The following is a 27237-nucleotide window of genomic DNA, read 5'->3' on the forward strand; positions in this document are numbered from 1 at the left end:
TTTTGCTCCACCAGCATCTGCCTGGCGGCTAACGGCATCTGGAGCTCAAGGATGGTGCGTTCGCTCAGAGGAAGTGGGATCTTCACAGCATCGCCTGCAGGCACCTTCTTGGTCTTACCGTTCCAGAAATTCACCAGCATGTCCCTGTTTTTAAAGGCTGCCAAGAGAAATGGGTGGGGTGGGGGGAGCAGGCTCAATTATTAGAAGCAGGTCCAATCCCCCTCCCCTTTTCTGGTATGACACTGGCCCCTGAAGCTCTGGAGAATCCTCTCTGAAATAAGCAGGTTCCCTCTGGGTGTGTGTGAGACCCCATGGGTGCCTTCCATCAGTAAACGGAGGAATTCCAAAGTTCTCAATGGCAAGCAGGCCAGATAGAGATGCAGAAATAGGGCAGATTGTACATCCTGTCCCCCTAAGATGGAGAAATAGGGCAGGTTGTACATCCTGGGGCCTTTAGAAGATGGAGGGCGGGAGACATCTGCCAAGAGACACCAGTAGCAGTACCTGAATGAGACGAGCCAGCCTCTGTGACCTGAAGGACAGTGCCTGGGCCATATCGTCGGCCTTTCTTCTCCCATGGAGCCAGGACTCTGTCTCCTGCAGCCACCGGCTGCCACCTGCCATCCTCGTAATGGATGACATCGTAGAGTGGTGTTTCTTGCATGCGGAACTCAGCCTTCACTTTGGAAGACTTTGGAGATCTCTCGAACTCAATGAGGACGTGTCCTTTGGAGCCCTGTGAGACGAAGCCACAAGCCCTGCATATAAATACGCGGTTTGCCTTACAAGTGGATACAACAGAACGTTCCAAATGGAGCAAATGTTGCAGGGCCATCCAAAGCATCACACCGAAGCATCACAGTCATCGAAATCCACTTAAGAAAGTGAACGGGCTCGGAGGGGTCACTGTGCTGAGGTCTGTGCCGTTCACCCAGCGGCCAACCCAGCGCCGTTTTGGGCAGATCAGACCAGGTCCACGCTCAGGTTTGTTGACTTCATTGGTACCCCGCCTTTCTCTCCAGTGGGGTCCCAGAGTGACGCACGCTGTTCTCCTCTCCTCCAATTAATCCTCACAACAACCCTATAGTGTATTTTCAAGTCCTGGGACAATAAGTGATAGTTCCATCCTGCATATTGCATTCTGAAGGACTCCTAACAGAAAAGCAATGTTGTGGAGGCCCTGGTAACTGTAATAAAGAGACTTCTGAAAGGGCATTCCACTTCCCATGGCTAATTCTGATATTTATACCCATGTGGGTTTGCAATGCCATCTATCTTCAAATACTGCCTTTCCTTGCTGAAGACATTTCGGCATGATCCAGGGCCACTAGATCTTCACACACACACACCATAGTGCTAAACAGAATTGCCAGTGAAGCTATGGTGGTAGCGGAACTGGCGAATGGTTAGATTTTGAATGGTCAGATTTTAAAATGTTTCTGTTTTTAAAGATGATTTTGATGAAAAGCACCCCAAGCCCACTCACAGGGAAGGGCAGTCTATACATTAAAATATAAATAAAATAACTAAACAAAAGTAGCTTCTAATCCATCTTTAGAGCTGCCCAAAGGATTATCAGAGGAGATACAAGGAACATGTCTCAGAGAAATGTTGAAGGCAGGGTTGCTGCCCCCCTTTCTTTCCTTAAGTAGACTCACCTCCACGTGTTGGACGATGTGACCTCGATAAAAATGCCCGTCTGTCTTTTTTCTGGCCAGGACTCGGATGCCCCTCGGCAAGTCGTGAACCTTCGAGTGCCAGTCCTTGAAATCCTCCCTGGCAGAGTCACTCAGCAGCAGGGGAGGGGACTCCCAGCTCCATGCAACCAAAGGGGAACTGCGGAGACCGGAAAGGAACACATTCTAGGAAGCATGAAACTCTGGACAACTGGGGTTGCTCCGAAAGATGCGCATCAAGGACTACGAAGTAATGCAAAAGCGACGGGCTCTTCACCGTTCCCACTCCACGATCAGCAAGATGACCAATTCATCAAATAGATCCCCAGTCCTTAAACCAGGGGCAGTCAAACTGTGGCCCTCCAGATGTCCATGGACTACAATTCCCAGGAGTCCCTGCCAGCATTCGCTGGCAGGGGCTCCTGGGAATTGTAGTCCATGGACATCTGGAGGGCCGCAGTTTGACTGCCCCTGCCTTAAACTTACCATGCCGCGGTATGATGACTTGTTGGATGAGAGGAACAGCAGCAGTGCTTGCTGATGCCATCAGGATGGTGAATGCTTGCCATGCCTCCAGGAGCCATCTAGAAAGAAGACTGCAGATCATACAATGTGCCACCTAATCCAGGATCTCGGGACCTTTCCGTCTGTCTCAACGACTGGACTCTCTAGGGCTGGTTCACTCATGCAGGCCCATTCCTGCCATTGGCCTCATCTTGATTCTGGCCTTCCTCTCTTAAGGCATTTAGTTTGGCATATCTGCTTCATGCTCACATGGTTAGACTGAGAGGAAGGGTGACTGACCCGCAATCATCTAGCAAGCTGCCACAGGAGAGTGGGCATTAGGACCTGGGAATCCTAGATCCTCATCAGGCTCTCTAACACACTGACCTTTGCAACAGCTTGCACGAGGCATAAAATATCATACTCTGGAAGTATGAATGAGTCTTCATAACTCTACTGCCACAGATCCAAAGGGTAACAGCAAAGAAAAGTGGGATGGTTTGTAGTTGTACACTGGACAGAAAAGTAAATCTGTACCTTAGGAATACAACAAAGTACCTATCAATGTCAATATTTTGCAATAAGTAAAGCTTAAGGACAACCGCTAAGGAAAAGTTTGAAAACGGGACACATCTAAAGACCGTTTTGGTTGCAACTGTCACATTAAATGAAAATAAAAACAAAGAGACAAGTTTTTCAATTTGTATAAGCTTTACTTATTGCAAAATATTGACGTTGTTCCTTTATTGTAAGCCTAAGGGACGGGTTTACTTTTCTTCTCCACAGAGACAAATGGGGCCAAATGCAACCTCAAAAACAGTATTTTTCAATGGACCCCATTTCATTTGCCTGAGGCAGGGATTACCAACCAGGGTTCCAGCGAACCCCAGGGTTACGTGGCTCTTCCCAGAAGTTTGGATGTCACTAGATGTCACTGGAGCCCACTTCTCCCGCTGCTCTACAGGCCTAATCTCTTTCTTCACAATGGAAACGGTAAATGATTGATCGATTGATAGGCTGGCTCCTGCGTCTTACTTCCATGCCCACTTCTCTGAAGGGCATGGCACCACTTTGGGGGTTCCTTGAAGCCTGAAAAATCATTCAGGGCTTCCTCCATGGCCAAAAGGTAGGAAAAGATTGGCCTGAGAACTAAACAATGTACTTGTGTGCGTGAACCGGATTCAGTTCTGCAGGAGGGATTTCCCCATTACCTGATCTTCAGTCTCATCAGGGCTGAAGCTGATCCTTTGAAAAGAGCCGCCAGACTCCTTGGCTATTTTCTCCAATATTTCTTGTAAGCAGTTTTTATTTTCCTCTCCATCCTGCACCAAGTATACAGTGTGCAAGGGCTGGGCCTGCCCAGTCTCCTTCGGAAGGCCTTCGATTTCCCTGGCAGTGCAGTCAGGCAGCCCACTGGTGAAGAGATACACAGCTTGGGAACTGGAGTCTTCCAGTGCTGCTGCCACAGCAGCACTGCAGGCAGTGGCCTCATGATCACACGGAAGGGCTCGGATCCAGGCGGCTGCTTCAGCAACACTGGCGAGGGAACATTTCACCAAACTGCTTTGCCATTTGAAAACCTGCAGAGGGAGTTTTAAGGATTATCTAACAGGAAACACAATAACAAAAGTTGCATATTTCAAAGAGTGCTCCTCCGTTGTCTGGCTTGTGGGTGAGCACTGCTTTAAGTCAGAGACTGTATCACTGGCCTGCCTGCTCATGAGGAAATGCCCCTGTTCAGTGTATTTTTATCCTGCCCTTCCTCCAAAGAGCTCTGGTCGGCATAGATGGTTCTCCCTTCTTTATTTTAGCCACACAACAACCCATGAGGTTGGTTAGGCTGAGATATTGGGTCTGGCCCAAGGTCCCCCAGTAAGTTAACTGCTAAGTGGGGATCTCCCAAATCTTAGTCCAGCACCCCAACAACTGCACAGTGCTTTTAAGTTCTCTGTTACCTGGTTGGCACAGCTGATAATGCTGAACAAGCAATCTGTTGGCTTGCTGGCCAATGAAAAGAGAGTTTTTATAAGAAGTTCTTTCAGGATACTCATTTTTAAGGGCATTTTCTCCAAGGCACAGAACACAAAAGTCACATTCTGTTCGTGGATATCAGCTGTTAAGGGGAAAGTTGTCCATTGAGGAGAAAGTGCAGCCATTTCTGTACTGAAACAAACGGGGAAAAAAAGAGTGACCATCCAAGCATATTGAGACAATTTTTCAAATTTGGTTTATTAGCATCCCCTCTATTATATTCTTAGATTTCTTTCACCCCTCCCCCAACTCACGTTACCAAAGATTTCTCTACTTCTTCCACTTTCCTCACAAATTTAGTACAGGACTAGTGATTTTAACAATGAAGCAATTTGTACCCCTCAGTGGAAAGAATATGGGGCACATGCATGTCAGCTAGTGAAGAAATTGCAAATGGCAGACACATCCAGGGCCTTTGAAAAGCCTCGTAAAGAAAGAGAGAACAAGTTTGTGGGAAATGAGAGTGAGAAACATCTTGGAGATTCAGCCTGCAATTCTCAGTGGGCAATCTGATCTTCATGTCCACCCTGACACACAGGAAGGTGACTGCACAAAAAGCAACTCTAATAACAAATCTATCATGACTGCCCATCAGGAACTCAAGGGAAGTGGATTCAAAACTGCCGTGCTGTTTTTCATACCCGCAGAGCTGAAAAGAACTTTGCAAGGCCCTTGTCAAACCAGGAGGAAGGCTGCACTTGCACATGACATCAGAGTCCAGTAGCACCTTTAAGACCAATACAGATTTATTTAAGGCGTGAGCTTTCGAGTGCAAGCACTCTTCCTCATGGTTAGATATTGGGCCACAAGCATTCAACTTCTGAGCAACCTCCTTTAACCGTGTGCTTAGCGGCTGTCTCACCAGCAATAGGGTTGCCAGCTCTGGGATGGGAAATACCTGGAGCCCTTGGGGGTGGAGGTGGAGCCAGGTATGGGCAGGATTTGGGGCAGGGAGGGACCTCAGGGGACTGTAATATTCTGGACTCCACCCTGCAAAGCAGCCATTCTCTGTCGCCTGGAGGTCTCCAGGTCCCGCCTGGAGGATGGCATCCCAGTTAATTGCTGCCCCCCCCCCGAGGAACCTTCTATGGGGTATTCCTGCCTCTCCAGAGGCGGCAGCACCGAAGGCCATTCCATCGCCCCCTTCTCCCCTCCGCTCTGCAGCGACTGAGTCTAGGCTTGGGAAGTTGCCTAGCAACCGGCCCTCCGCGGACTGAACCACCTTCAAAGCCTGGCGGGGGGAGGAGGAGCAAATGGTCCGGACAGTGGCGAATTCCGAAGTCACCCTGAACCTCCCCTCTCGATTCATACGATGCCGACTCGCAGGCAAGAGTCGACTTCGTGACTATGCGGAGGGAAAACGTAACTCAGAACATCCCTTCGGGGATTCTCGAAGAGCCCCCCCTCATGTTGTCTTGGTATTTCCCAGGGCAGTGCGATTAGACTCCTGACTGGAGGGGGGGACAGAAACATTCGGGCAGCCATGGAGGGTGTAGGGGAGGGGAGAGGGGGCTCTTCCCTTCCTATTCACCACGAGAAGCGTAAGAAGAATCAGCACTGGTCTTCTCTAGCGAGGAAATTACATTTTTTTCTTCTTTAGCCCTCCCCGCGACTAGTATTGGTAGGTGCCAGGGTCAGTAACAGCCAATAAGAGAACAGGTTACTGGGAGGTACCATAAATTGACATGGTGGGGGGGAAGAAAGGAAGTAGCGGCGTCCGAGGTTGAAGGACGGTTCGGGTAGTTCCCACTATGGTCGGGCCTTTGTGCGGGCTGCGGCTGGCCGCCCTCCTCCCCCGCGCCCGGGCAGGGGTGGCCTGGGGGGTCCGGCGGTAAGAGGCGGAATTTGGGGGATGAAGCAAAGAAAGGGGCTGGAGGGGGGCGGGATTGGAGTGCCTTTCTCCGTGAAAAGGTTGCATATATTTATTTATTAAACTTATATGCCGCCTTTCCCCGTGGGCTCAGGTCGGCTCAAGATCCCATTAGGATAAAAGAACAAATTAAACGCAGCCTTTTGAAACATTCAAATTTGCATTAAAACCAATAGGAGTTGGGGGTGCAGCGCATTGTTGTTACGAGTTCGTGGATGGCGTATAGACAAGCGGACTACAACGGCCGAACTGTCGAATGGTGATCTTGGGCCAAACCCTTTGACCTACCTCGCAAGGTTGTTTTGAGGACAAACATGGAGAAGAGGCCAACAATGTGCATCACCCTGAACTCCCTGGTGGACTAGAAAAGAGATACGTTGGGGACTCGCAGGGAAGGAAAACCCTCATTCTCCTTCCTTGTCTGGTTTGGATAAATTAGCGGGGCACTTCAGTTCTGTGTCTAAGCTGGGGTGGTGGTGGGCTGAGGTACACACAACATGCTTAAGTTAGTGCTGAGTAAATGCCTTTCAGGCACACTGCACGTGCTCTTCCGGGGGTGGCCAAACTGTGGCTCTCCATATGTCCATGGACTACAATTACCATGAGCCTCTGCCAGCAGATGAGAATGCTGTAACTGTGATCCATGGAGCCACAGTTTGGCCAGCCCAGCTTCTTGGCATTTGTGAAGCTGCCTTGTACTGAGTAATGCCATTTGTCCATCAAGGTCAGTATTGTCGACTTAGACTGGGAGCAACTCTCTAGAGCAGGCTTTCTCAACCAGGGTTTCATGAAACCCTGGGGTTTCTTGATGGCCTTGGAAGGGTTTCCCAAATGGGTGTGAGTTAACTAATGTTTTTTTTTTTAGATTTGTTAAACACCTATCAGGTGATATAACCATTTATGGTCATATTGACCCATCCACCCCTCCCAAAATGGTGAATGATAGGCCTGAAGGGGGTGGGTGGGTGTGTACACAGCTGTGCTTCCCAACCATATTCTTCATGATCATGCCACTTCTAGGATTCCTGGAAGTCTGATTAATGTTTCAGTGGTTTCTCCATGGCAAAAAGGTGAGAAAGGCTGAACTAGAATCTCATATACGTCTTTCCCATCACTTATTGCCTGGTCCTTTTAACTGAAAATTGAAGCTGGGACCATCTGGGTAACTACTGACCCGTCAGCTTGGCATCTATAGCTGGCAAATTTTAGAACAAATCGTCAAACAGTCGGTCCTTTAGCCGGTGGCTGTAATTACTAAGAGTCAGCATGGCTTTATCAAGAACAAGTCATGTCAGACTAACCTTATCTCCTTTTTGAGAAAGTTACTATCTTGCTAGATCAGGGAATGCTGTGGACAGAGGTTACCTTGATTTCAGTAATTATTTTGATAAGGTTCTGCATGAAATTCTTATTGACAAGTTGGTCAAATGCAGCATGGATCCTATTACTGTCTTCCAGAGGGTCTTCCATTGAGCCGCAGCCCTTCCCCAAATCCAATCTGGTCATTCTTGGTTCTTGTACCTACAAAGGGGGAAAGAAGCACTGTGGGGCACTAAGACTTCAAATTTATTTCTAGTGGTACTGGATTGGATTTGACTACCATGATTGGATCTTTTTCTCCTATCTGCCCTTCCCTGGAAAGCGATTTCCCACAACGTTGGGAACAGAGTTGAATGTGGCACAGGGGGCTGCAAGAAGGAGAGGAAATTAATGGAAATCGTACCCACCTCCCAGCCCCTTGCTTGAGTTTTTGCTTTCCTTGTGCAAGGCAGTCCTGCACACAAGAGGCCAATCTATTCCCAAGAATCCCCTGACCTTCAAGGGCAACTTGTGCATGGTTACAAGGGGAAGGAAGAGAAAGCCTTTCTGAGAGCATTAGATCCAATGCCTTGTAACAAGCAAAGGATACAAAATGGCCCTTTAAAAGAAATGTATCCCTACAGAAGGTTGAAGGTGTGGTACTGTCCCTTGCGGCCAGTCACATGACTTCTCCGTCATTTTCTGTCTTGCAGGGCAAGCGCAGAGGCGCATGACCAGATACGTTACCGCCAGTTCCCAGTGCTCACGCGATGGCAGGTGATCAAGGGTGAAATGATCAGTGGTGCCATGTGGTTCTGGATACTGTGGCACTTTTGGCATAACCCTGACGCTGTGCTGGTGAGTTGAGTAAAGCGCGAACGGTAATAAACAGGAGCCTCAGAGCAGGCTTTCTCAAGCAGGGGCTCATGACACCCTGGGGTTTGGGGAAATGGTGTCCCGAATGGGTGGGAGTTAATTACGTTTTAATATATTTTTAGAAGAGATTAAACATTTATCAGGTGATGTTTATTTATTTTATTTTTGAATTTATATCCCGCTGCTCCCAGCAAGCCGTCTCACGGCGGGTTACAGAAACCCCCCCAATAAAAACATAAAACAATTTACCCCATTAAAACTACTGTGAAAATCCCATGACGGTGACCACCCCAAAATCTCATAATCGTTGGCTGCTCTCTGGTGTCAAGGGGTCCCCATGTGCCAGCTCACCACACACAGCGATGGTTGGCTGGTGGAAACTCTGCTAGTCTTTAGTTCTTCTACTTCCTCTTACAGGCCCTGCGGAATGCCGGAAGCTCCCGCATATTACCATATCTGGTCATGTCGAACTGCCCCTGCCCCCCAATGGCCAGTGATCGGCCTGGAGGGGGCGGGAAAGGGAGGAGTCCGAAGTATGATTGCACCACTTTGGGGCTTTCTTGAAGCCTGAAGAATGTTTCAGGGGTTTCTCAATGGTAAAAAAGTTGAGAAAGGCTGCTGTATAGCAGGGGTAGTCAACCTGTGGTCCTCCAGATGTTCATGGACTACAATTCCCAAACGCTGGCAGGGGATCATGGGAATTGTAGTCCGTGAACATCTGGAGAACCACAGGTTGACTACCCCTGCTGTAGAGGATGTGGAAAGATACTGAATGTACGTTATCCAAGGCTAACCCTCAGTCATGTTTGATGAGGAGGCAGAGATTTCCTAGAAAGCGCTTCTTTTAATCGTGGCTTTGGAATTCCTGGCCTGTTGAGCATTGCCTTTTTATCCTGCCTATTCTGCAAGGGATTTGAGGTGCCCTCTCCTCCTCCTCTTTATTCTCACAACCATTCTGCCAAGTAGGTTTGGCTGAAAGTGAGCAAATCTTTCATGATTACTCAGGAAACTTCACAGCTGAGTTGAGACTAAGCGCTTTACCCCCCCTCCCCCCCCCAAAATGTCAGCGTTGTACTAGGTTTACCCACCCGGGCACTTTTTGAGCTGCATTCATGGAAGCCACTCTCATCCCTTGAGGCAAGATGTCTGTCTGGGCTTCCTGGCTAGACACATTTTAGCACGGTGAGCTCAAGTGTGTTCTAGGAAGTGCAACCAAGATGCTGAAAACACACATGGAATTAAAAGGCTCTTGCCTTGAGAGCACTATGGAGTTGTCATAAGTTGGTTCCCACTTGACACTGTCATTGAAAGTTCCAAATCCCAAGAACTGTGCTTTGAATGCTCACCTTAGGTTATTTTCAAAGAGCATGTCCATTCATTTTGAATGTGGCACAGAATCTCCAAAGGTGATCCTGGGTTGCTGGTGAAAGGGGATGCTTGGGGGAAATGAGAAGTCCAACAGGGACATGTGAGCTTTTGAGTCAGTTTTAAGGGTTCTGGATGGTAGCCAGCATGGACTATGATCAAAAAGTCCCTGAAAAAAGGGACTGGCCCCAGCCTTCCCTGACCTTGCCTCCTGAGCTAGAAAAAGAGTTGTTTTTTATACCCTGCTTTTCTCTACCAGAAGGCGTCTCAAAGCTGCTTACAATTGCCTTCCCTGTGAGGTAGGTGGGGCTAAGAGAGCTCTGAAAGGACTGCTCTGTGAAGGCAGCTGTAACAGGACTGTGACTGGTTCAAGGTCCCCCAGCTGGCTGCACATGGAGGAACGGGGAATCAAACCCGGCTCTCCAGATTAGAAGTTTCTGATCTTAACCACTACACCACATTGGCCGCCAACACCAGCCACCTTTCCAGGCCTCCCCTGGGGCCAAGGGTGGGAGGCCGTCTCCATACCGGGACAAGTCACAATGGCCAATCTACCCGATGGTAGTTGTAATCAAGTTGCATGCTTGTGGGATGCATCTGTCATCTTGGCTGGTGATCTACTAGACACATGTTCAGTTTTGTCTCTGTCTAGTAACCATGTTCAACTTGGTCTTACTTCTATAGGGCCACTTCCCTTATCCAGATGCTTCACAGTGGACGGATGAAGAGCTCGGAATCCCTCCTGATGATGAATAATGGGCTTGAATAATCTGTTCTGAGTAAGTTTTAAATATTGATTGGGTGGGATTTTTATATCCGATTCCTAAAGCTAAGAGGCCAGCAAGTCTGCAGTTGCTCCAGAAATTGTGCCACACCTTTTTAAATCCACCCACCCACCCACTTGTAACAGGGTTTCAAATAAGATTCAGCCACATTTATTCTTCCCCTGCATGCTTCCCTGGAATTGTTCTAGTGTTACCAACTTCCCTGGGGGCTGGGAGGCTGTATTTCCCTACAATACCAAGGAGACAGATTGATGGAGCTGTACAGCAATACTTTGGAACATGCAAGAAAACTCTCGTAGCAATTTTGGGCTAGTCGTAAGCGTGGTGATGAGGTTTAGGAATTCTGAACATGTGGTCAGAGATTCTGTACAATGAGACCATATTTTCTACAATCTGGGTGCCCCCTACACTTCCAAATTTGAAAAGTGAAAAGAATCAAGGGGATGAATTTGTGAGGGGGCGGGATGAGCTCTTGTCATGCTGTGTCAGATAGCACCTCCCATTGGTGGGGATTGCTTAGTAATTCCAGAACCCAAAAATCCTTCCCAGTTCATATTCCAACTCATAGGTCCTCTGACCCTCTTCCTTCCCTTGCTATTACAGGAACTGGGCAGACTGTTGGAAAGTGCTTCCTTTGCTTCGTTTTAATACTCAACTATTGTCTTAATTTTGATGTAAATTTTAGCTTGTATCTTAGGTGAATGTATTTTTATTTAAGAATTATGATATAATCTGTCCTGAGTCTAGAGGTAGGGCGGAAAACCATTATAAATTCTACATGCAACCAGCTGGGTGACCTTGGGCTTGCCACAGCACTGATAAAGCTGTTCTGACCGAGCAGTAATATCAGGGCTCTCTCAGCCTCACCCACCTCACAGGTTATCTGTTGTGGGGAGAGGAAAGAGAAGGCAATTGTAAGCCACTTTGAGACTCCTTTCTGTAGAGAAAAGTGGCATATAAGAACCAACTCTTCTTCTAAATAAGACAAGGCAATGGGAGATGGGGAAGATGGTGGGACAAGGAAGGATGTGACCAGAAGGCAGAGAAAGAAAGTTGGTTATATGGGGGAGGGGGGGACTGGAGGCGGTGATTGTAGAAATGGGAGGGTAAGAAGAAAGAAGTAGAGACTAGCAGGGAAAGATGGAATTTCCCATCTGATTCAAGTACTTGTTTTACTATATGTACCAGATGCTCAGTACTTACCCAGGCAGTAGGCATCTAAGGTTCTGCCAGCAGACATATGGGGTGAGAACAAAATCCCTGGCCCCACTCCTTGCCTAGGTAGGCTGGTACAGTGCTTACACTGTCCAGGCTGTATGCATGGAGGCTCTCTCTCTCCCCATTAGGGCTGGTCTCTCCCGGCACAGCCAGAGCTGTGCCGCGGGGGGCGGGGGTCGGGAAGCGCGGGTATCAGTGTGCCGGCAGGTGCACACACACAAGTGCAGAACTACTTGCCTGCATGTGTGCACCCACCGGCACGCTGATGCCCGCACCTCCCCTCCCCCCCCCCCACCCCAGTGCTGGCTGCGCCAGGAGAGACCGGCTTCTTCGGGCGCCGAAGCACCCAACCTACTATAGCATTTACATGATTGGGTTGTGTCCCCCCACTCTTCAGTGGATCTTATTCAAATCACTTAACTTGGAAGATTAACACTCGGCCTTTATTCCCTGCAGGCTTCTGAGATCTACAGAAACGGATGCTTGACTTCATACAGATTTTAAATTTAAGTTGTAAATAAAATGAAGAATCCATAGAATGGTTCTGTCCGCTTGGTGGTTGTCATAGAAAGCGTCCACTTACCTGTAAATGACCATTCAACAGGACATCGGGCACACGTCACATCTGGACTGTCGCCTCCTCCTGGCTGCAAAAAAGGGTCAGGTTCCCTGGGTAGGAACTATCAAGGGAAAGAACTACCCAGCTTCACCGACTGTGCCCGGCAAACTACAGCTCCTGTATCCTATTAAGCACATCCAACATAATACAGGGGTGGGTGGGAATTAAAAGAATATTCCTGAGAGCTGAAACTTTCCAAACTCTCAGCTCCTTAGAATTGAGTTGCATAGTTTAGTTAGCAGGACAGCACAACTGTTTTCCCCTGACAGGTCAGCAGGGAGATGTGTGGGAGATGGGGACAGTCAGTACAGCTGGGATGTCTATAACCAGTGTCACTTGCCAGGTAATCCCATAATGAGCAGCTCAGGTATGATGGGGACACAGCATTCCTACATCCTTTCCCCTGCTGTGGCTGAGTTAGTCTCAAGAGACAGGAGCAGCACTGGACATTTGAGATCTGTGAAGATCTTTCAAAACACATCACCTTTTGGTGACCTTGATATCACATACTTGCAAGTAAGAAGGCCTGATAATCCCCGGCTCTCAGGAGAGGAGAGGCTGAAGACCAGTACTTTAGAGAGAAACAATTACATTTCTGCTCAAATGCATCCTTGTGACTGCAGATGGGTAGCTATAAAAGCAAAATAAAACAATTTATTGTAGCATAAATCTTCATGAGCCTCTTGTGGTGCAGGGTGGTAAGGCAGCAGAAATGCTGTACAGTTGGGAGTTCAATCCCAGCAGCCGGCTCAAGGTTGACTCAGCCTTCCATCCTTCCGAGGTCGGTAAAATGAGTACCCAGCTTGCTGGGGGGTAAACGGTAATGACTGGGGAAGGCACTGGCAAACCACCCCGTATTGAGTGTGCCATGAAAACGCTGGAGGGCGTCACCCCAAGGGTGACCCAGCGCTTGCTTCATGAGTCAGAGGTCATTTTATCAGACGCATGCAGATCTGCTGCAGCTGATGAAATGAGATCTGCTGCACAAAAGCTTATGCTGAAATTGTCAATCTTAACCTTTTCACCATTGCAAAAACCCGTGAAACATTCTTCAGACTTCAAGAAACCCCAGAAGTGGTGTGATCATTGTGGGGAAGCAAGACTGTGTACATGCCCACCCGGGGCCTCTACTCTTCCCTCCCTTCCAGGCCCATCGACAATTTTGGGAGGGGTGGGTGGGTTGACATGACCATATATGGTCATATCAACTGATAAATGTTTAGCAAATTTAAAGTATATGTTAAAAAAATTAATTAACTCCCACCCATTCAAGAAACCCAAGGCTGTCAAGAAACCCCGGGATCTCACAAAAATCTGGTTGAGAAAACCTTATCAAAGGTGCCAGAGCACTCACTTTACCCATTATTAACAAGCACACCAATTCAATTTTCCATGCAGTCAATCTTTATTATAGCAGTATTCACATCAAATACATAGAACTTTTAAACTTTTTTATATAATACAGAGTTCTTTAAATAACTTTACACAAATAGTTCTTCAATCTGAATTTTCAGCTATCAAACTTTAATTTTTTTTTAATGTCTCCATGCTCTCTAAACCAAACTGGACAATATTTCCCACTGTACAAATTTACATGAGGAAAAAAAAAAAGAAGAAGCTCCAAATACAAATGAAGGGAGTTTAGGCTAAAGGGGGTATTTAAACAACAGAGGAGAAGTAAGCAAACTGAATTTAAATGGGCGTATTTACTGTGGTAGGGAGGGGGGAAAGATTTGGGGGCAGGGAGAAAGAGCTGCAGTGATCAATGCAACAAAGCGGAAACATTTTCCTGTGAATCAGAAGTACAGACTTTTTGGGTATTACTACATTGGCTTTGTTTTTTTATTTAAAGGAGCTATGAATACAAATAGCCTTGTGAAGAGAACAAACCATTCACATAGCGAACTCAGGGAGAATGTCAACCATCTTGCAGTAGGCAAATCTCCCAGGGATGCTGAGTAGGGGTATACATGTCACTGTGCAAATTATATTTTTGGCTCCTTCCTGGCACAACCTGTTGCCCAAATGAATCTGTTCACAGTTTCTGTTTGTTCCCGTCACTGGCAGTCTTTAAGCAGCGGCTGGACAGATAATCAGCAAGGATGTTTTAGGCTGATCCTGGACTGAGCAGGGGGATGGACTATATGGCCCCTGCCAACTCTATGATTCTATGCTACAGCGACAGCTCTTGGGGCCAACTACAGAGTGCTTGATCTTAGCAAAAAGACGGTCAGATGTAAAAATAGGTTGGGGAAATGTTGCTGTTCCAATACTTTCCCTACCTGCCCGCCTATCAGGTGTGCTTCCAGTGTCTCTTACTGAAGCAAAAGGAAGAGACAGATACTTCTGCTGCTTCTGCCAAACCCTTAAAGCGAATAGGACGGAAGTGAGGATTTAGCTGCCCCGTCAAGAACTGAGCTGAAACTAAGGAATGGGGAAATATTTCTCCAATGTAGGAACAAAAGACCAGTCACCCTGGTACCTGAAGAGGAGCTGCATGCCCACGGTCAAGAAGTTATGCAACCTGCTAAAGAAAATGGGAGTAACAGAAGGGAAAAGGCAAGCCTTTGAATGTGTCCCAGACCTAAACCTTCCAACCAGGAAGCTGGCTGCTGCTTCAACGACCACCCTTTTGCCTGTCACTGGTCCCTAGAAGCCAGAAGAGGTGCTGGTTATGTATGCAAACTTCCTACCCTGGCGAGAAGGGCTATTGCAGTCCAGTGATTGGGCAAGTGGCACGCTGTTCTCTACTGGCATGCCATCCTCCTGCGCCATCGCAATGGAGGATCTTGTCCTCCCTACTCAGAGGCACCGTCAGCCGGGAGCAGGATTAGCTTCACCGAGCTCCCCCCCCCTCCGGCCACCAAAAGGTGTCCATGGGAATCAGGCTAAATGGGGGGGGGGATATGGCTAATCTTAATCACAGGGTATTCCTGGGAGCATGAAATGTGTAAAGCCTTTGTTGCAGGTCAGTTAGCGTAGATCAGGGGTTGTCAAAACTGCGGCCCTCCAGATGTCCATGGACTACAATTCCCATGAGTGAATGCTGGCAGGGGCTCATGGGAATTGTGGTCCATGGACATCTGGAGGGCCGCAGTTTGATTACCCCTGGCATAGATGGTTGGTCTTACCAAATCGAAGCTCTGCATAATGAAAGGGAGGTGAGTTGGGACATTATATGTTTAAAACATTTTTTTTTTCATCACAAAATTGGAACACGCAATCTCACCCTAAGAGGGGCGGGGGAGGTCCCCTATATATAAAATCACACACAGACATACACACACACAGCTGGTAACCGCCAAATTTCAGTTCCAGGAAGGAGAGGAGAAAAAGTACAAAGATCTGGAAGGAATGAGGCGTATTTTTCTTAAGCACTGTTTTAAATTTCAAAGTACATTTATTGCACTTAATCCCCCCTTTTAAAAGTTACTTCAAACTAGACCCCGGACTTTCAAGTACAACCCCAACAGTGTTACCACACTTTTCTCCCACCACCCTCCCCATGTTGGTCCACTTTTCTTCCTGCCTCAGCACATGCCCCAGCGAGTACCCCCTCCCCAAGGTCCTAACGCTACTTCAATCTCCAAACACCGCTGCCCCCCGAAATAAAAAACGAGACTAAGAAGATACATAGCTAGGCTGAGCACAAGCTAATACAAGCAGGAATGTGCCTGCAAATCCAAAAAGGGTACCTACCTACCCAACTTTCCATTTTTCCTAGTTCAAAAAGGGGGAAAACACGGTCATTCCCAATGATTACACAGTTCAAGTGTAGTAAGAAATGTAATTGCAAGAGTATGTCAGTATGTCAGCCGCTGTGTGGAACAACACTCTGGCTTCAACAGTTATGCCTAGTCTGTTTGAGGCTCCCAACAATCCCCTGCCTGCTGCCAAAAAAAAGGAATCACATCACATATACAAATATTTATTTGGGGCAGGGTCTCAGCTAAGTGTCGAGGACATGCTTTGCATGCATAAAATCCCAGATTCAATATCCAGCATTCTGAAGATCTCAGAGGTTGCAGGCCTGCATAAAAAGATCTCAAAAAGGGGTTGCCAGACATGACCATAGAGGGCTCGATGGGCCAAAGCTGTGACTTAACATTATGCATTTTTTTTAAAACTTTCCCATTTGGAACTGGGGTGGGGGAGGGGGGGATGTTAACCCAGGAAATCTTCTGGGTTTTTAGTACTCTACAGCAGGGGTAGTCAACTTGTGGTCCTCCAGATGTCCATGGACTACAATTCCCATGAGCAATGCTGGCAGGGGCTCATGGGAATTGTAGTCCATGAACATCTGGAGGACCACAAGTTGACTACCCCTGCTCTACAGTCGTCTGCTTTCGCTGTCCAGTACATCAGCTTAGAAAGAGGTTTAAAAAAGCAGGCTTTCCACAGTCTGGAATGTGGACTGAACGCTGCTCGAATGCCTCATTCTGAACGGAGACCAAGACACTTGCAGCCAAAGGGGGAGGAAGGAGAGAACATTAACACCCCAACGTTGCCCTAGGCAGACAGATGAAACGGCCCTGATATTGAAGCACAATTTCAGCACATGACCCATCTACTGCTACCGAATCCAGGCATTTTCAAGCCTGAATGTCACTCTGCAATTGTTACTGAAAGCTCGCTGCCGTTTGCAGAAAGCTTCTGCCTTTCTACAGGAAGTCTCAGGAATTATCAAGGGCCTCGCAGCCTTTCACCTGCATCCATCCAAGAAAACTAAAACGAGGCTACTGCAAGGCTACTGGGCGGTTTGCCACCGCAACCAACCTCTCTCCCAAATCTGAAGGAACGCGCGCGAGTGATGACTCCTCACCACACCCCCTTCCGCCCGTGAGAGATGGCTCCTTTTTTGTATATGCTTCATAACCCCAACTGGTTTTATTTTTATTTGAGCAGCTGAATGGGGCCTTTCCTCAGTTCAATTGCATTTCACGCTGGGGGTGGTGGGGATGCACACAAACCACAAGCAGGATTTCTGTCGCACAATGGCTGGCTGGGAGAGAGATCGTGGGCACTGGGTCTACTTGGAACACAGCTAGGAAGAGCCACGCTAAGAAAATGGCGGCAGAGCAGGAGGTACGATGCCACGTCCATGAGACTTGCCTGGCAGATGCAACCTGTAGATTGCTTCCAGGTAATGTTGAAAAGGTAGCGCACTGGAGTCAAAGAAAAGCCACTGCCCTCCGGTGACGAACCGCATTGTTTAGACGTTTAGCTTTTTTTTTAAGTTACAAAGGCACCAAGATCATTTGGCAAACTGAAAAGGAAAGTTCCCGGGGAGCGCTTGCTTCCACGTTTAAGCATGTGGGATTCTTTACAATGCACCAGCTCTCCCTAACGGTGCGGACTTGCTTACTCCTTCCTATTGCGTGTGAGCCTGCAGACTAGCATACATCACAGCGCCAAGGGAACTGTTTACCCAGACAAACAAGCAAAGTGTTACATTTGCTTGCCTGCACTCTGGATTGGCTGTCTGGACAAGGCCAAAGGGAGAGAGGAAGAAACCCGTTGTACGGGAAGAGTGTGGAGCCATGCATGAATCGCGAAAATCACGTTTGCAAGGCTGACTCCATAAAATACAGCGGTCAGTCCTAATGTGCTTGGCCCTTGGAAGCTGTTCAAGATACTTGTGCAGACTCCCTCTCCTCCCCTGCCCCCAGTCAGCTTTATGACGACTGTGCCTTAGAACAGGGGTTGTCAACCTGTGGTCCTCCAGATTTCCATGGACTACAATTCCCATGAGCAAACGCTGGCAGGACCACAGGTTGACTACCCCTGCCTTAGAATGTTAACAAAGTTTTGTACGGTGCAAGCTAACACAGCTTAGCAAGACTCGGATCCAGAGAGAACTCCCCCACAGGGCTCAAGGGGTGTCAACTCCCTTCGGCTGACATTTCTTCAACAGATGTAATTTGCCTACAGTACAATGAACTGCTTGTGCTACATGACTGTGCCTTGACAATATGCTCTGTCCCTTCAGCTCTTCGCTAAACCCTGTTATTCCCGCCGCCCCCCAAACGAGAAATCAAAACATAGTGATATTTCACAATGGAAATTACAGCATAAGGGGGGGGGAGTATACAGCAGAGGGGGGGAGTCTCCCCCCCCAACACATACGGAGTACGAGATGCTTGTAGTGGACATAGATTGCGGTGGACCCTGGACTGGCTGAAAGTGCTGTGTGTGCTACTCTCCCATCATGGCAAAATCCCATACGCAGGACGATGTGTGCAACATGGTTGCTGTCCTCGTCTCGTTATGCTCCATCTCCATTTACGGAAGGCACCAACACTGCAAATGCAGCGCGGCGGTCATGACTGGGCTTTTCTGGCAAGGGAGCTGCCCATAGCTGACATAGTTACCTATGTGCTGAGTAAGAACTGCTTTGGGCGGGTAGGGTTTCAAACGGGATTATTAGAGGCAGAATTTCAAATGGGATTATCCTGCATGCAAAATGTTCCCCAAATGAAGGCTTGGGTTTTGAATGAAAACTGACCAATACTCAACTCACGGGGAACTGGCAATATCTAAGGGGCCTGTAATTTTTCAGGGTGTTCTGTTAAGAAAACTACAATTCTCTGATCACAGAGTAAATCTTTCAAGCCAGACACAGGTCTCTCTAAGTAGATCTAATTTGCAATTACTTCTGAAAATGCACAAGTAGGTGAGGTTTCAGAGCAGACTTTCCTCCCCTTTTGTGTCAGACTCAGGGAAGGGGCCGAGGACTCCAGGGATGGCGGCAGGAGGGAAAAGAAACCAGGAAGTAATAAGAGCCAACAGGAATATCCTGCTGAACCAGCAGCCGAAAAACATGCACTATGCTCAGATGAGAAAATATTTATATATATCAAAAGAGCATGTGTTGCTTCTTATAAAGTGCTTTGTGTGACTAAAAAGCTTCTCCTACAAATTTATATATATATATATATATATATATATATATATATATATATATATATATATATATATATATATATATATATATATATATATATATATATATATATATATATATATATATATATATATATATATATATATATATATATATATATATATATATATATATATATATATATATATATATATATATATATATATATATATATATATATATATATATATATATATATATATATATATATATATATATATATATATATATATATATATATATATATATATATATATATATATATATATAAAAAGAACCTTATTGCAGATTAAAGAATAATGAACTCAATACAATCAAGCCAGGATACAGACAAATTTCATGGTCTTATCAACAGAAATATTCACCTAAAGAAAACACAATGTTTTTTTCAACGACTATTCGAACAAGCTAAGCATACACTAGGTACAATAGAGACCGGCAGAATTTGCAATCGTAGAAAATGTTCCAAATTTTAGCAGCTGTCAAGGACCTAGGGCAGTCCTTGTGCACCGGCTCAACCTTGAAGGGGGTTTTCTTGGAGGGGGGAGCATTGTTGCTGGCAGAGGTGGTGTAAGAAAGAGCTGTTATTTTTATACCCTGTTTTTCACTACCCAGAGGATCCCCAAAGCGGCTTCCAAGCACCTTCCCTTCCTCTCCCCACAACAGACACCCTGTGAGGTAGGTGGGGGTGAGAGAGTTATGAAGGAACTGCTTTGTGAGAACAGCACTAAAAGAACTGTGACTGGCCCAAGGCCACCCAGCTGGCAGCACGTAGAGAGTGGGGAATCAAAGTTAGAGCCTGCCACTCTTTAACCAATACACCGTGCTGGCTCTCCGTATAACCTGGGTAAGGATGCTCTTGTTTTTGCTGTTCAGTAGTAACCACTACGGCACGGGAACTGAGGACCAGATGCAAGAAGCCATGGAGGAGCCATGCTCAGAGGAACAGATCCAACTGGCACACGGCAGCTCACCAGCAGCTAAAGCTGGTATGCATCAAAGGCTGAATGGACGAGCTACCCATTGTGTGTGTGGAGGAAACAGGGCCAGCGGGAATAAAGCACAACTATCCTGCTGTGTAATCTAATGAAAATCTGCACGAGGCTGAAGCCAACTTGCCATGACCTATCTGCCCACTCCAGTCATCCCTCAATTGCAACATGTCCGTGTCTACTGATATTAACTCTGCAATCCAGGATCAAGCGTCAAAGGGAGCATGTAAAAAGACCCAGGCTGTGGCTCAGCGGTAATGTGCCTGCTTTGCCTGTAGAAGGTCCTGGATTCAGTCTCCGACATCTCCAGTTAAAAGTATCATAAAAGACCTCTAACCTTGAGTCCCTGGAGAGTGCTGTTTCCAGTCAGAGACCACATTGACCTCAACAGACTAGTGGTTTGAGGTAACTACCTGTGATATCTTTAAGGTCATTCCTTGGAGGTACTGTCAAGCAAGTCATGAGATTTGTCTTCCACCCAAACTAACCACTGGGACAACACCGTTTCTCTAGAACAGGGGTAGTCAACCTGCGGTCCTCCAGATGTCCATGGACTACAATTCTTATGAGCCCCTGCCAGCAAATGCTGGCAGGGGCTCATGGGAATTGTAGTCCATGGACATCTGGAGGACCGCAGGTTGACTACCCCTGCTCTAGAAGACTGTTCCGTAACTATGCCGGATTATTGCACATACATCTTGATTCTTTTAGCAGGATGTCATTTTTATTCCTGTTTCAGCCCATCCATTCTCTAATGCTCTGGAGTCCGCCACAAGGAGGGCATGGGAAGTAGAGCTGCAGGAAAGAATGGGACAGTGAAGGTGTTGATCCCTTTCCCTCTTCGGCATAGATGAACCTCACAGATCCTTGCAGGATTGGCAGTTTCTCTGCCCTATCCTTCCGATGGGATTCAGGAATAATGTAGCTGGGAATTGCCGCCTTACTCCCACCATGTCTCCCTTCCTGTACTCTGGGTCAGAGGGAGTCAGCGCTATCTAGCTGTATCAGTCTTAGAACAACAGCAATGGAGGTTGGCATCTCTGTCCATAGATCATTGGTGCTTGTGTGGCAGGGAAGGGAAGCGGGCAAAAAACAGAGATTAGTTTAAGAGGAGGGCACTAGTTAAACACGGCTCTAACCAAATCTGTGAGCGAACAGAAAAGACGGGGGGGGGGGGGAGATTGTGCTTTTCTGGTCTAGAGTTATTATTGTGCACATGACACTGTGCCAACACAAACTGCTTCCTTCTCGCTGGTGTGTTCCAAATCCACTGCAAATTTCACAAGGGCAACCTGTCAGTGAAATTAACAGGGACAGGGCAGATCCATCCTTTTACACAACCACTCACTTCAGCGCCAAGAACCCCCGCCCTTCTCTGTGCCCAATGACTTCCTATTGCTTACTAATGCTAATGTATGAGCATGCACAGTGTTTCAACTGGGCTTCGGGCTCCAACTTCCATAACCCTGTGGATTTCTGGTAAAGATCTGGTTGAGTGTAACAAACCCGATAAAGTGAAGGATCGGTGAAAGACAGGTCCGCGACAGACCAGACTTCCCTTCAAGGTCTCTTGGCTAGAAAGACAGACTTACCCCAACCCCCTTCCCACACAGCTCTCCCAAGGACAGGGCGTCAGGATACACCAAACGGATGCGTGGACTCTTGGTACAGACACTCGGCTCCTCTTTTGCAAAACCGTTGGATTTTTGCCCGCTAGAAACGTTAGTGAAAGCGCTAATCATCTCCTACCACAATCCAGTGGGCCTGCGCAGATACAGACTAATCTCAAATGTCCTGGTTGCTTTCTCATGGTATCTGACTTAGCTCCATAGGCAAACGTCATAGCAGAGGTTTCTACAAACGGATCGCGTCAGGATCCCCATTACCCTTGCCAACTTAAACTAAAGGCAGAGCTTTTTGCTCTTCCGGCTTTGTGTTAACCGTGGTAAAATTAAAATACCGTGTCTCACCATGCAAATTAGGACAAAGGGCAAGGCGAAGAGAGAATGCTAGCGATATCACCCTGATGTTTACAATGCAGATAAAGGAAGAGAGGGCGAAGGAGAGAGGAGGAATGGCCGGGAAAGCACGGGGACAGGAAAACGGGGAAGAGAAGTGTTGATCCAGCAAGTACCTTTTCTTGTTAAAAAAGTCAGCTTATTGTCATTTAAGACAAGTTACGGCACATATTTACACACTCACACTTCAAGAGTTTGCTGAATTAACACAATTAAAAGTCATTTTAAACAAAAAGTACCAAAGTACACAACTTTTGGAATGTCTAATTCTTGCGGAGTTGCGGAGGGGTGGTGGTGGTGGTGGTGGTTTTAAAACATACTCAATTCGACCTGAGAATTTCTGTTTATGAAACAATAGGTACCTGACATTATCTCGCACCTTCTAAAATAGGTACACTTATTTATTCATAGTCTGCATTAGAAGTTCTACAGAGTCCAGGTGCCGGCAAGGGCACCGCTGAAAAATTTAAAGAGAGACAAACACAGAATCATAGGATACCGACACAAAATGGATAGGAACCGGACATGTAGAAGTTCGCTACAATTTTGCAAAACCTTCGTTGCTGGACCGACGAGAAGCACTTCCCAACCCATTCTGGAGAGCTTGCAAAAGGAAAGAGGGGGAACGGATGGCTCTGAACAGAAGATAAAAAGCAATTCTGGAAAGGGAGATGTGCAGCGTCCGCTTTTCCTCCCAATTACCCATTTTTTCAGACTCCCAGCATGCAAATCTCTTTCGGATAGGCCATGGCGGTCAAATTACTGGCTTCATAAGAGGCGGTGATGTTTGCATTTCCTTCGAAAAGGGGAGACTGCACTTATCCCGAGGATCAGTAAAGCACACCAGGAAAAACAACAACAACAACACAAAAGTATAAAACAAATCAGACCCGGAGGATGACTGGATTGTTTTGGATTAGCTCTGCCTCATCAGACAATCACGGCCTCTGATGATTCGTTGTGAAAGGGAGAAAGCTGGCCAGCAGACCATCCCAAGCCTACGCTGCAGCAGGAGGTCCCATCTCATCATGCCAGAGCACCGAAAAGTCAAAGCGCGGCCCTCTCCTCTCTCCTGGGAATGATGCCAACGGTACAGGCAGCCACGGCGGGAAACGGGGGCGCATCTCCAAATGCACATGGTGTTTGGGTTGGAGGGGAACACACAGGCAGCAGGGAAATTCTGGTTCTTAAAAAAAAAAAGGGGACCCTGGTGCCGCCGCTCGAATCATAGGCAGAACGAGCAGCTCCAGTCTACTTTGCTTTAAGCATGTGGGTCTCCCCCTCTCCCTCTTAATTGCTTTGTTTGGAAGGGCAGGACGGAGTCTAAAATATTACAAAAAGGAAGTGTAGGAACACAAGGCCTTTAAAAAAAAAAAAAACCAAACACAAACCAGAGTGGATTTTGGTGCCAATGCTGCTGTGGCTACTTGAACGCTGCAAATTCGCCTGTAGAGGGAGGACAAGAGCCAGGTTTAAGAAGTTGGCTTTTATTCATCAAGCAAGACAGAAAACGTTACCCAGTTATAAAACCTGACACGAGACGCTGGATGCAGATGTTACGGGGATGGGAAGCAACGGTTAATAAGTGAACGGATAAGGCGGCCCTTATCTTCAGAGGCGGAACACAACAGTTATTCATACAATCTCTAAGCGAAAGGAGGGTTCCAAAAAGCAAGCTCTGCCCCCTCACCTGGAAGAATATTAGAAGGACGCAGTAAGGAGAGTTCTTTGGTATTAATAGGTTATAGGAAAGCCACATCTTAAAGAGCGCAGCTCTTCTGTTTTTCTTGTTTCATCTTACTGAGAAGAAGGAGGACCTGACACAACCGCAACAGCTGCTTGAAGGGCCCAGCACGAGAGATTTACAAGAGGGAGGCTGACTGCTCTGTTTGCCTCCTTGCCGAATTCTCAACGTTTCAACTGGTGGCGGAAGAGCCGAGAACAGAGGGAGCTGCAACTTACTGCCGGGCTATGAAGTTAGTGGGGCTTCTCAGAAGAGACGGCACCCGTGAGATGGAGAGCAGGCTCGCTAGTGACTTGGGCCCCAGAAAAGGGGGGATCGAAGTCCTGTTCATCATTGTGACTCAGCCGTCCCCTACCAACCGTACACAAAACAGCACCGTAACAGTTAATATTTCTCCAAGTCATTCCACAGAACCCCTACACTCTTTTATCGTAGCAGCTCCTCAGGTAAGCCAACAGCTTCACGATTCACGAATTGTATTAATATTACATGATACTATATGTTTTATTTAAAAATCTAAAGGTTATGCTTTGGAAAAAGCTTTATGAAAAAGTCATTTTTGCCTGATCCCAGTCAAAATATGTCCCTGTCCCCCTTTGGTCCATTCTTATAGCCTGTTGACTAAAGACTGATTTTCTAAGCAAGGGTTTGCTCTCTCCATTGCTCCTCTAGACCAGGGGTAGTCAACCTGTGGTCCTCCAGATGTCCATGGACTACAATTCCCATGAGCCCCTGCCAGCAAACGCTGGCAGGGGCTCATGGGAATTGTAGTCCATGGACATCTGGAGGACCACAGGTTGACTACCCCTGCTCTAGACTGCCTGACTGTTTCTTCCTAAGGACTGTGGAGATAAAAAATGAATCAACATGGGCAGATGCAGGACTACAGTTTTCCTCTAAACGGCAACCTTTGTAGCCAAGAAGAGCAGCATGTGCATCCTTTTTCTACCCTTCCAAGCCACGAAAGCAAAAAAAGAAAAATGAGAGGCAAAGATGGCCGACACCCCATTTGAATTCAGTGGTATCCTGATCTGAGGCTGCAATGCAAACAACAGAAATGTGACATAATGAGGCAGAGGCAGCTTCAACAGCCACACACACAAAAATTACTCAGAACCAGCATATCTGATCATTCGACCAGGGGGCTTCAAAAGAAGAAGAGTTGGTTTTTTATACCCCACTTTCGACTCCCCAAAGGGATCCCAAAGTGGTATACCATCACCTTCCCTTCCTCTCCCAACAATAGATGCCCTGTGATGTAGGTGGCACTGAGAAAGCTCTGGCAGAATTACTCTGCGAGAACAGATCTAACAGGACTTTGACTAGCCCAAGGCCATGGCAGTTGGCTGCATGGGGAGGAGGAGGAGGGGAGAATCAAACCTGGCTGCCGCTTCAAGAGCCACTCTGCAAGGGCTGCACACCCAGTCATGGGATAGCTGGAGCTTTCTGCATAAGAGCTGGCCTTTATGCAAAATCAAAAGTGGCTTGTAAAGCAGCCGGAGACGTGAAGTCAGGACCACTGAGATGGAGGGGAACCAAGCGCGCTTAACTAATGGGGCCGCAACCTCAGCCACATGCAAGTGCGCAGCTGCTAAGCAGCTAACAGTCCCTGGTGCAGGCAATGAAGTCAGCGCAAGTCCCTTGAGTGGTCACGGACTGGCTTATTGTGGAAGCAGCGGTCCTTGCGCCTCCCCTGCAGCATCAGATCTCTCTCCCCCTTGACCAACAATCTGCAGCACTCTTCCAGGGCCCGGCCTCATGCTTTGCTGCTGTCCAGAAGGTTTGAAGTAGCTTGGGGAGACAGGGACTCCGTCCCTCCTCTTCTCGCTCGCCGATTATAACTGGCCTGTTTCAACATGAAAGTAGCACACTGTTTCTCCCCCTGCTCGACCTGATGCTTCAAGCTCTGCCTCGGGTCAAGCTCAGCTCAAAGCTTGGCCACCATCAGAATGACGGTGGCAAACATCAGTCTTCGCAAGCTGCCACCGTCCCCTCGGGGAAGCCTGAATTACTGCTAGGGAGGCAGCCGATCAGATACTAGCGGCTGCTTTCAAAGTCCCTCCTTCATCAGCGTGCTGCTTTCCAAGAAAACGCTCCCACTTCTGCCTGCTGAATAATAAATGTGGCATCGGCAGCGCTGGAAGCTTCTTCAAATGAGCCAAACTAGATACTCCTTGGCCTTTCCAAGACTCACCTGTCGCTAACTGTCAGGAACCAGCCGTTGGGGAACCGGATAGTCAAACTGCGGCCCTCCAGATGTCCGTGGACTACAATTCCCATGAGCCCCTGCCAGCAAATGCTGGCAGGGGCTCATGGGAATTGTAGCCCACGGACATCTGGAGGGCCGCGGTTTGACTACCCCTGGTTTAAAAGATACCCAGAATTGCAAAATAAGCCATCGAAGCAGAGAGGGGGAGAGAGCTCCATGCTGACGGAAGACAGGCTTTCAATTCCCGTCACTGGAAGTCAATGGGACTCAAAGCAAGAAAGGACAATGCTGTGGCTTCCTTCCACAAGGCAAACACTTTGACAGAGGGGAAAAGGGGAACACAAATGGAAGGACCCTGTCGGGACTCTCAACTTCAAGACTGCCCTTGCGGAAATCAAGTACCCAAAATGGATAAATTCTATATACAGAAAACTTTTCTCTCCACAGAAAGGAGACTTCAAAACAAACATTAACCCACGCAGAAGTCGAGCAACAGCAGCAAGGCGTGGCTTGCTTTTAAAAAACGAAAGCAGTGGAATATTTACTTTCCCACCTTTAAACAACTTCTAAAGTTTACCACTTTGCTTTTAACAAGACTGTTTTCCCCATTATGGGCATCACGGTTTTAATGCACAGCAGCTGTGCTTCTGGCTCTATAAGACAGGACAGTTTTGGTCTGAAAGTCTCCCCCTCCTAGCCTGCTTGGTCGAGGGGATGCTGATGAACGGGCCTGCAGTAGGCTGGTGCAAAGCCAGATATCCAGCGATTCTTTCGAAGAGAAAAAGGCTTGAAGCAAGAACATGACAGAACTCTTAGGCAAAAACAACAACAACAACAAAACAACAACAATGGCCCCAACCAACTGGAGAAGGTTTTTCCTAGCTCCAAGGAAACGCTCTCTTCCCCACGCACAGGGAGCTGAAAAAGCAAGCTGCTTGCTGGCCAAGTCTGCGCTTTCTGCACAGACCGTTCCTCTTTGCTCAGCTGAACATGTGTAGCTCTTCTCGGCCCTAAGCTCTTTCGCCTCATCTTCAAGCATCCTCAGAGACGCTGCTGACGGAAGAGCCAGAATGGTTGCCACGGCGTGA

The 27237-nt window shown here is 47.4% G+C and overlaps 3 protein-coding genes and 1 long non-coding RNA gene across 5 annotated transcripts in view; 1 reads left to right on the forward strand and 3 right to left on the reverse strand.

Moving 5' to 3' along the window:
* Positions 1-30: 30 nt before the first annotated feature.
* LOC143838492 (uncharacterized) lies at positions 31-5363 on the reverse strand. The gene is made up of 6 exons (XM_077339856.1): positions 5294-5363; positions 4136-4343; positions 3392-3760; positions 2163-2260; positions 1659-1836; positions 31-157 (listed from the first exon to the last, which is right to left on the reverse strand). The coding sequence occupies exons 1-6, from the start codon at positions 5341-5343 to the stop codon at positions 131-133; spliced, it is 930 nt and encodes a 309-aa protein (XP_077195971.1). The 5' UTR covers positions 5344-5363; the 3' UTR covers positions 31-130.
* A 513-nt stretch (positions 5364-5876) lies between these two features.
* NDUFB2 (NADH:ubiquinone oxidoreductase subunit B2) lies at positions 5877-12163 on the forward strand. The gene is made up of 4 exons (XM_077339858.1): positions 5877-6042; positions 8094-8238; positions 10306-10400; positions 12081-12163. Exons 1-3 carry the CDS (start codon positions 5963-5965, stop codon positions 10375-10377), a joined length of 297 nt encoding a protein of 98 aa, XP_077195973.1. The 5' UTR covers positions 5877-5962; the 3' UTR covers positions 10378-10400; positions 12081-12163.
* Positions 12164-13624: 1461 nt separating this feature from the next.
* On the reverse strand, positions 13625-19184 carry LOC143838495 (uncharacterized). The gene is made up of 2 exons (XR_013231402.1): positions 18046-19184; positions 13625-17954 (listed from the first exon to the last, which is right to left on the reverse strand). It is a non-coding gene; the product is annotated as an uncharacterized LOC143838495 (long non-coding RNA).
* Positions 19185-20771: 1587 nt separating this feature from the next.
* Positions 20772-27237, reverse strand: part of BRAF (B-Raf proto-oncogene, serine/threonine kinase) — a 62304-nt gene continuing 55838 nt past the window's right edge. Inside the window, exon 20 of one of the 2 annotated variants that reach the window (XM_077339859.1) lies at positions 20772-23642. In XM_077339859.1, the coding sequence (XP_077195974.1) occupies positions 23620-23642 (23 nt within the window). In that variant the 3' untranslated portion in view covers positions 20772-23619. The remainder of the gene's footprint in view (positions 23643-27237) is intronic. The other variant, XM_077339860.1, reaches the window with a different exon arrangement.

Source organism: Paroedura picta, chromosome 5 (assembly GCF_049243985.1).
Source record: "Paroedura picta isolate Pp20150507F chromosome 5, Ppicta_v3.0, whole genome shotgun sequence".
NCBI lineage: Eukaryota > Metazoa > Chordata > Lepidosauria > Squamata > Gekkonidae > Paroedura > Paroedura picta.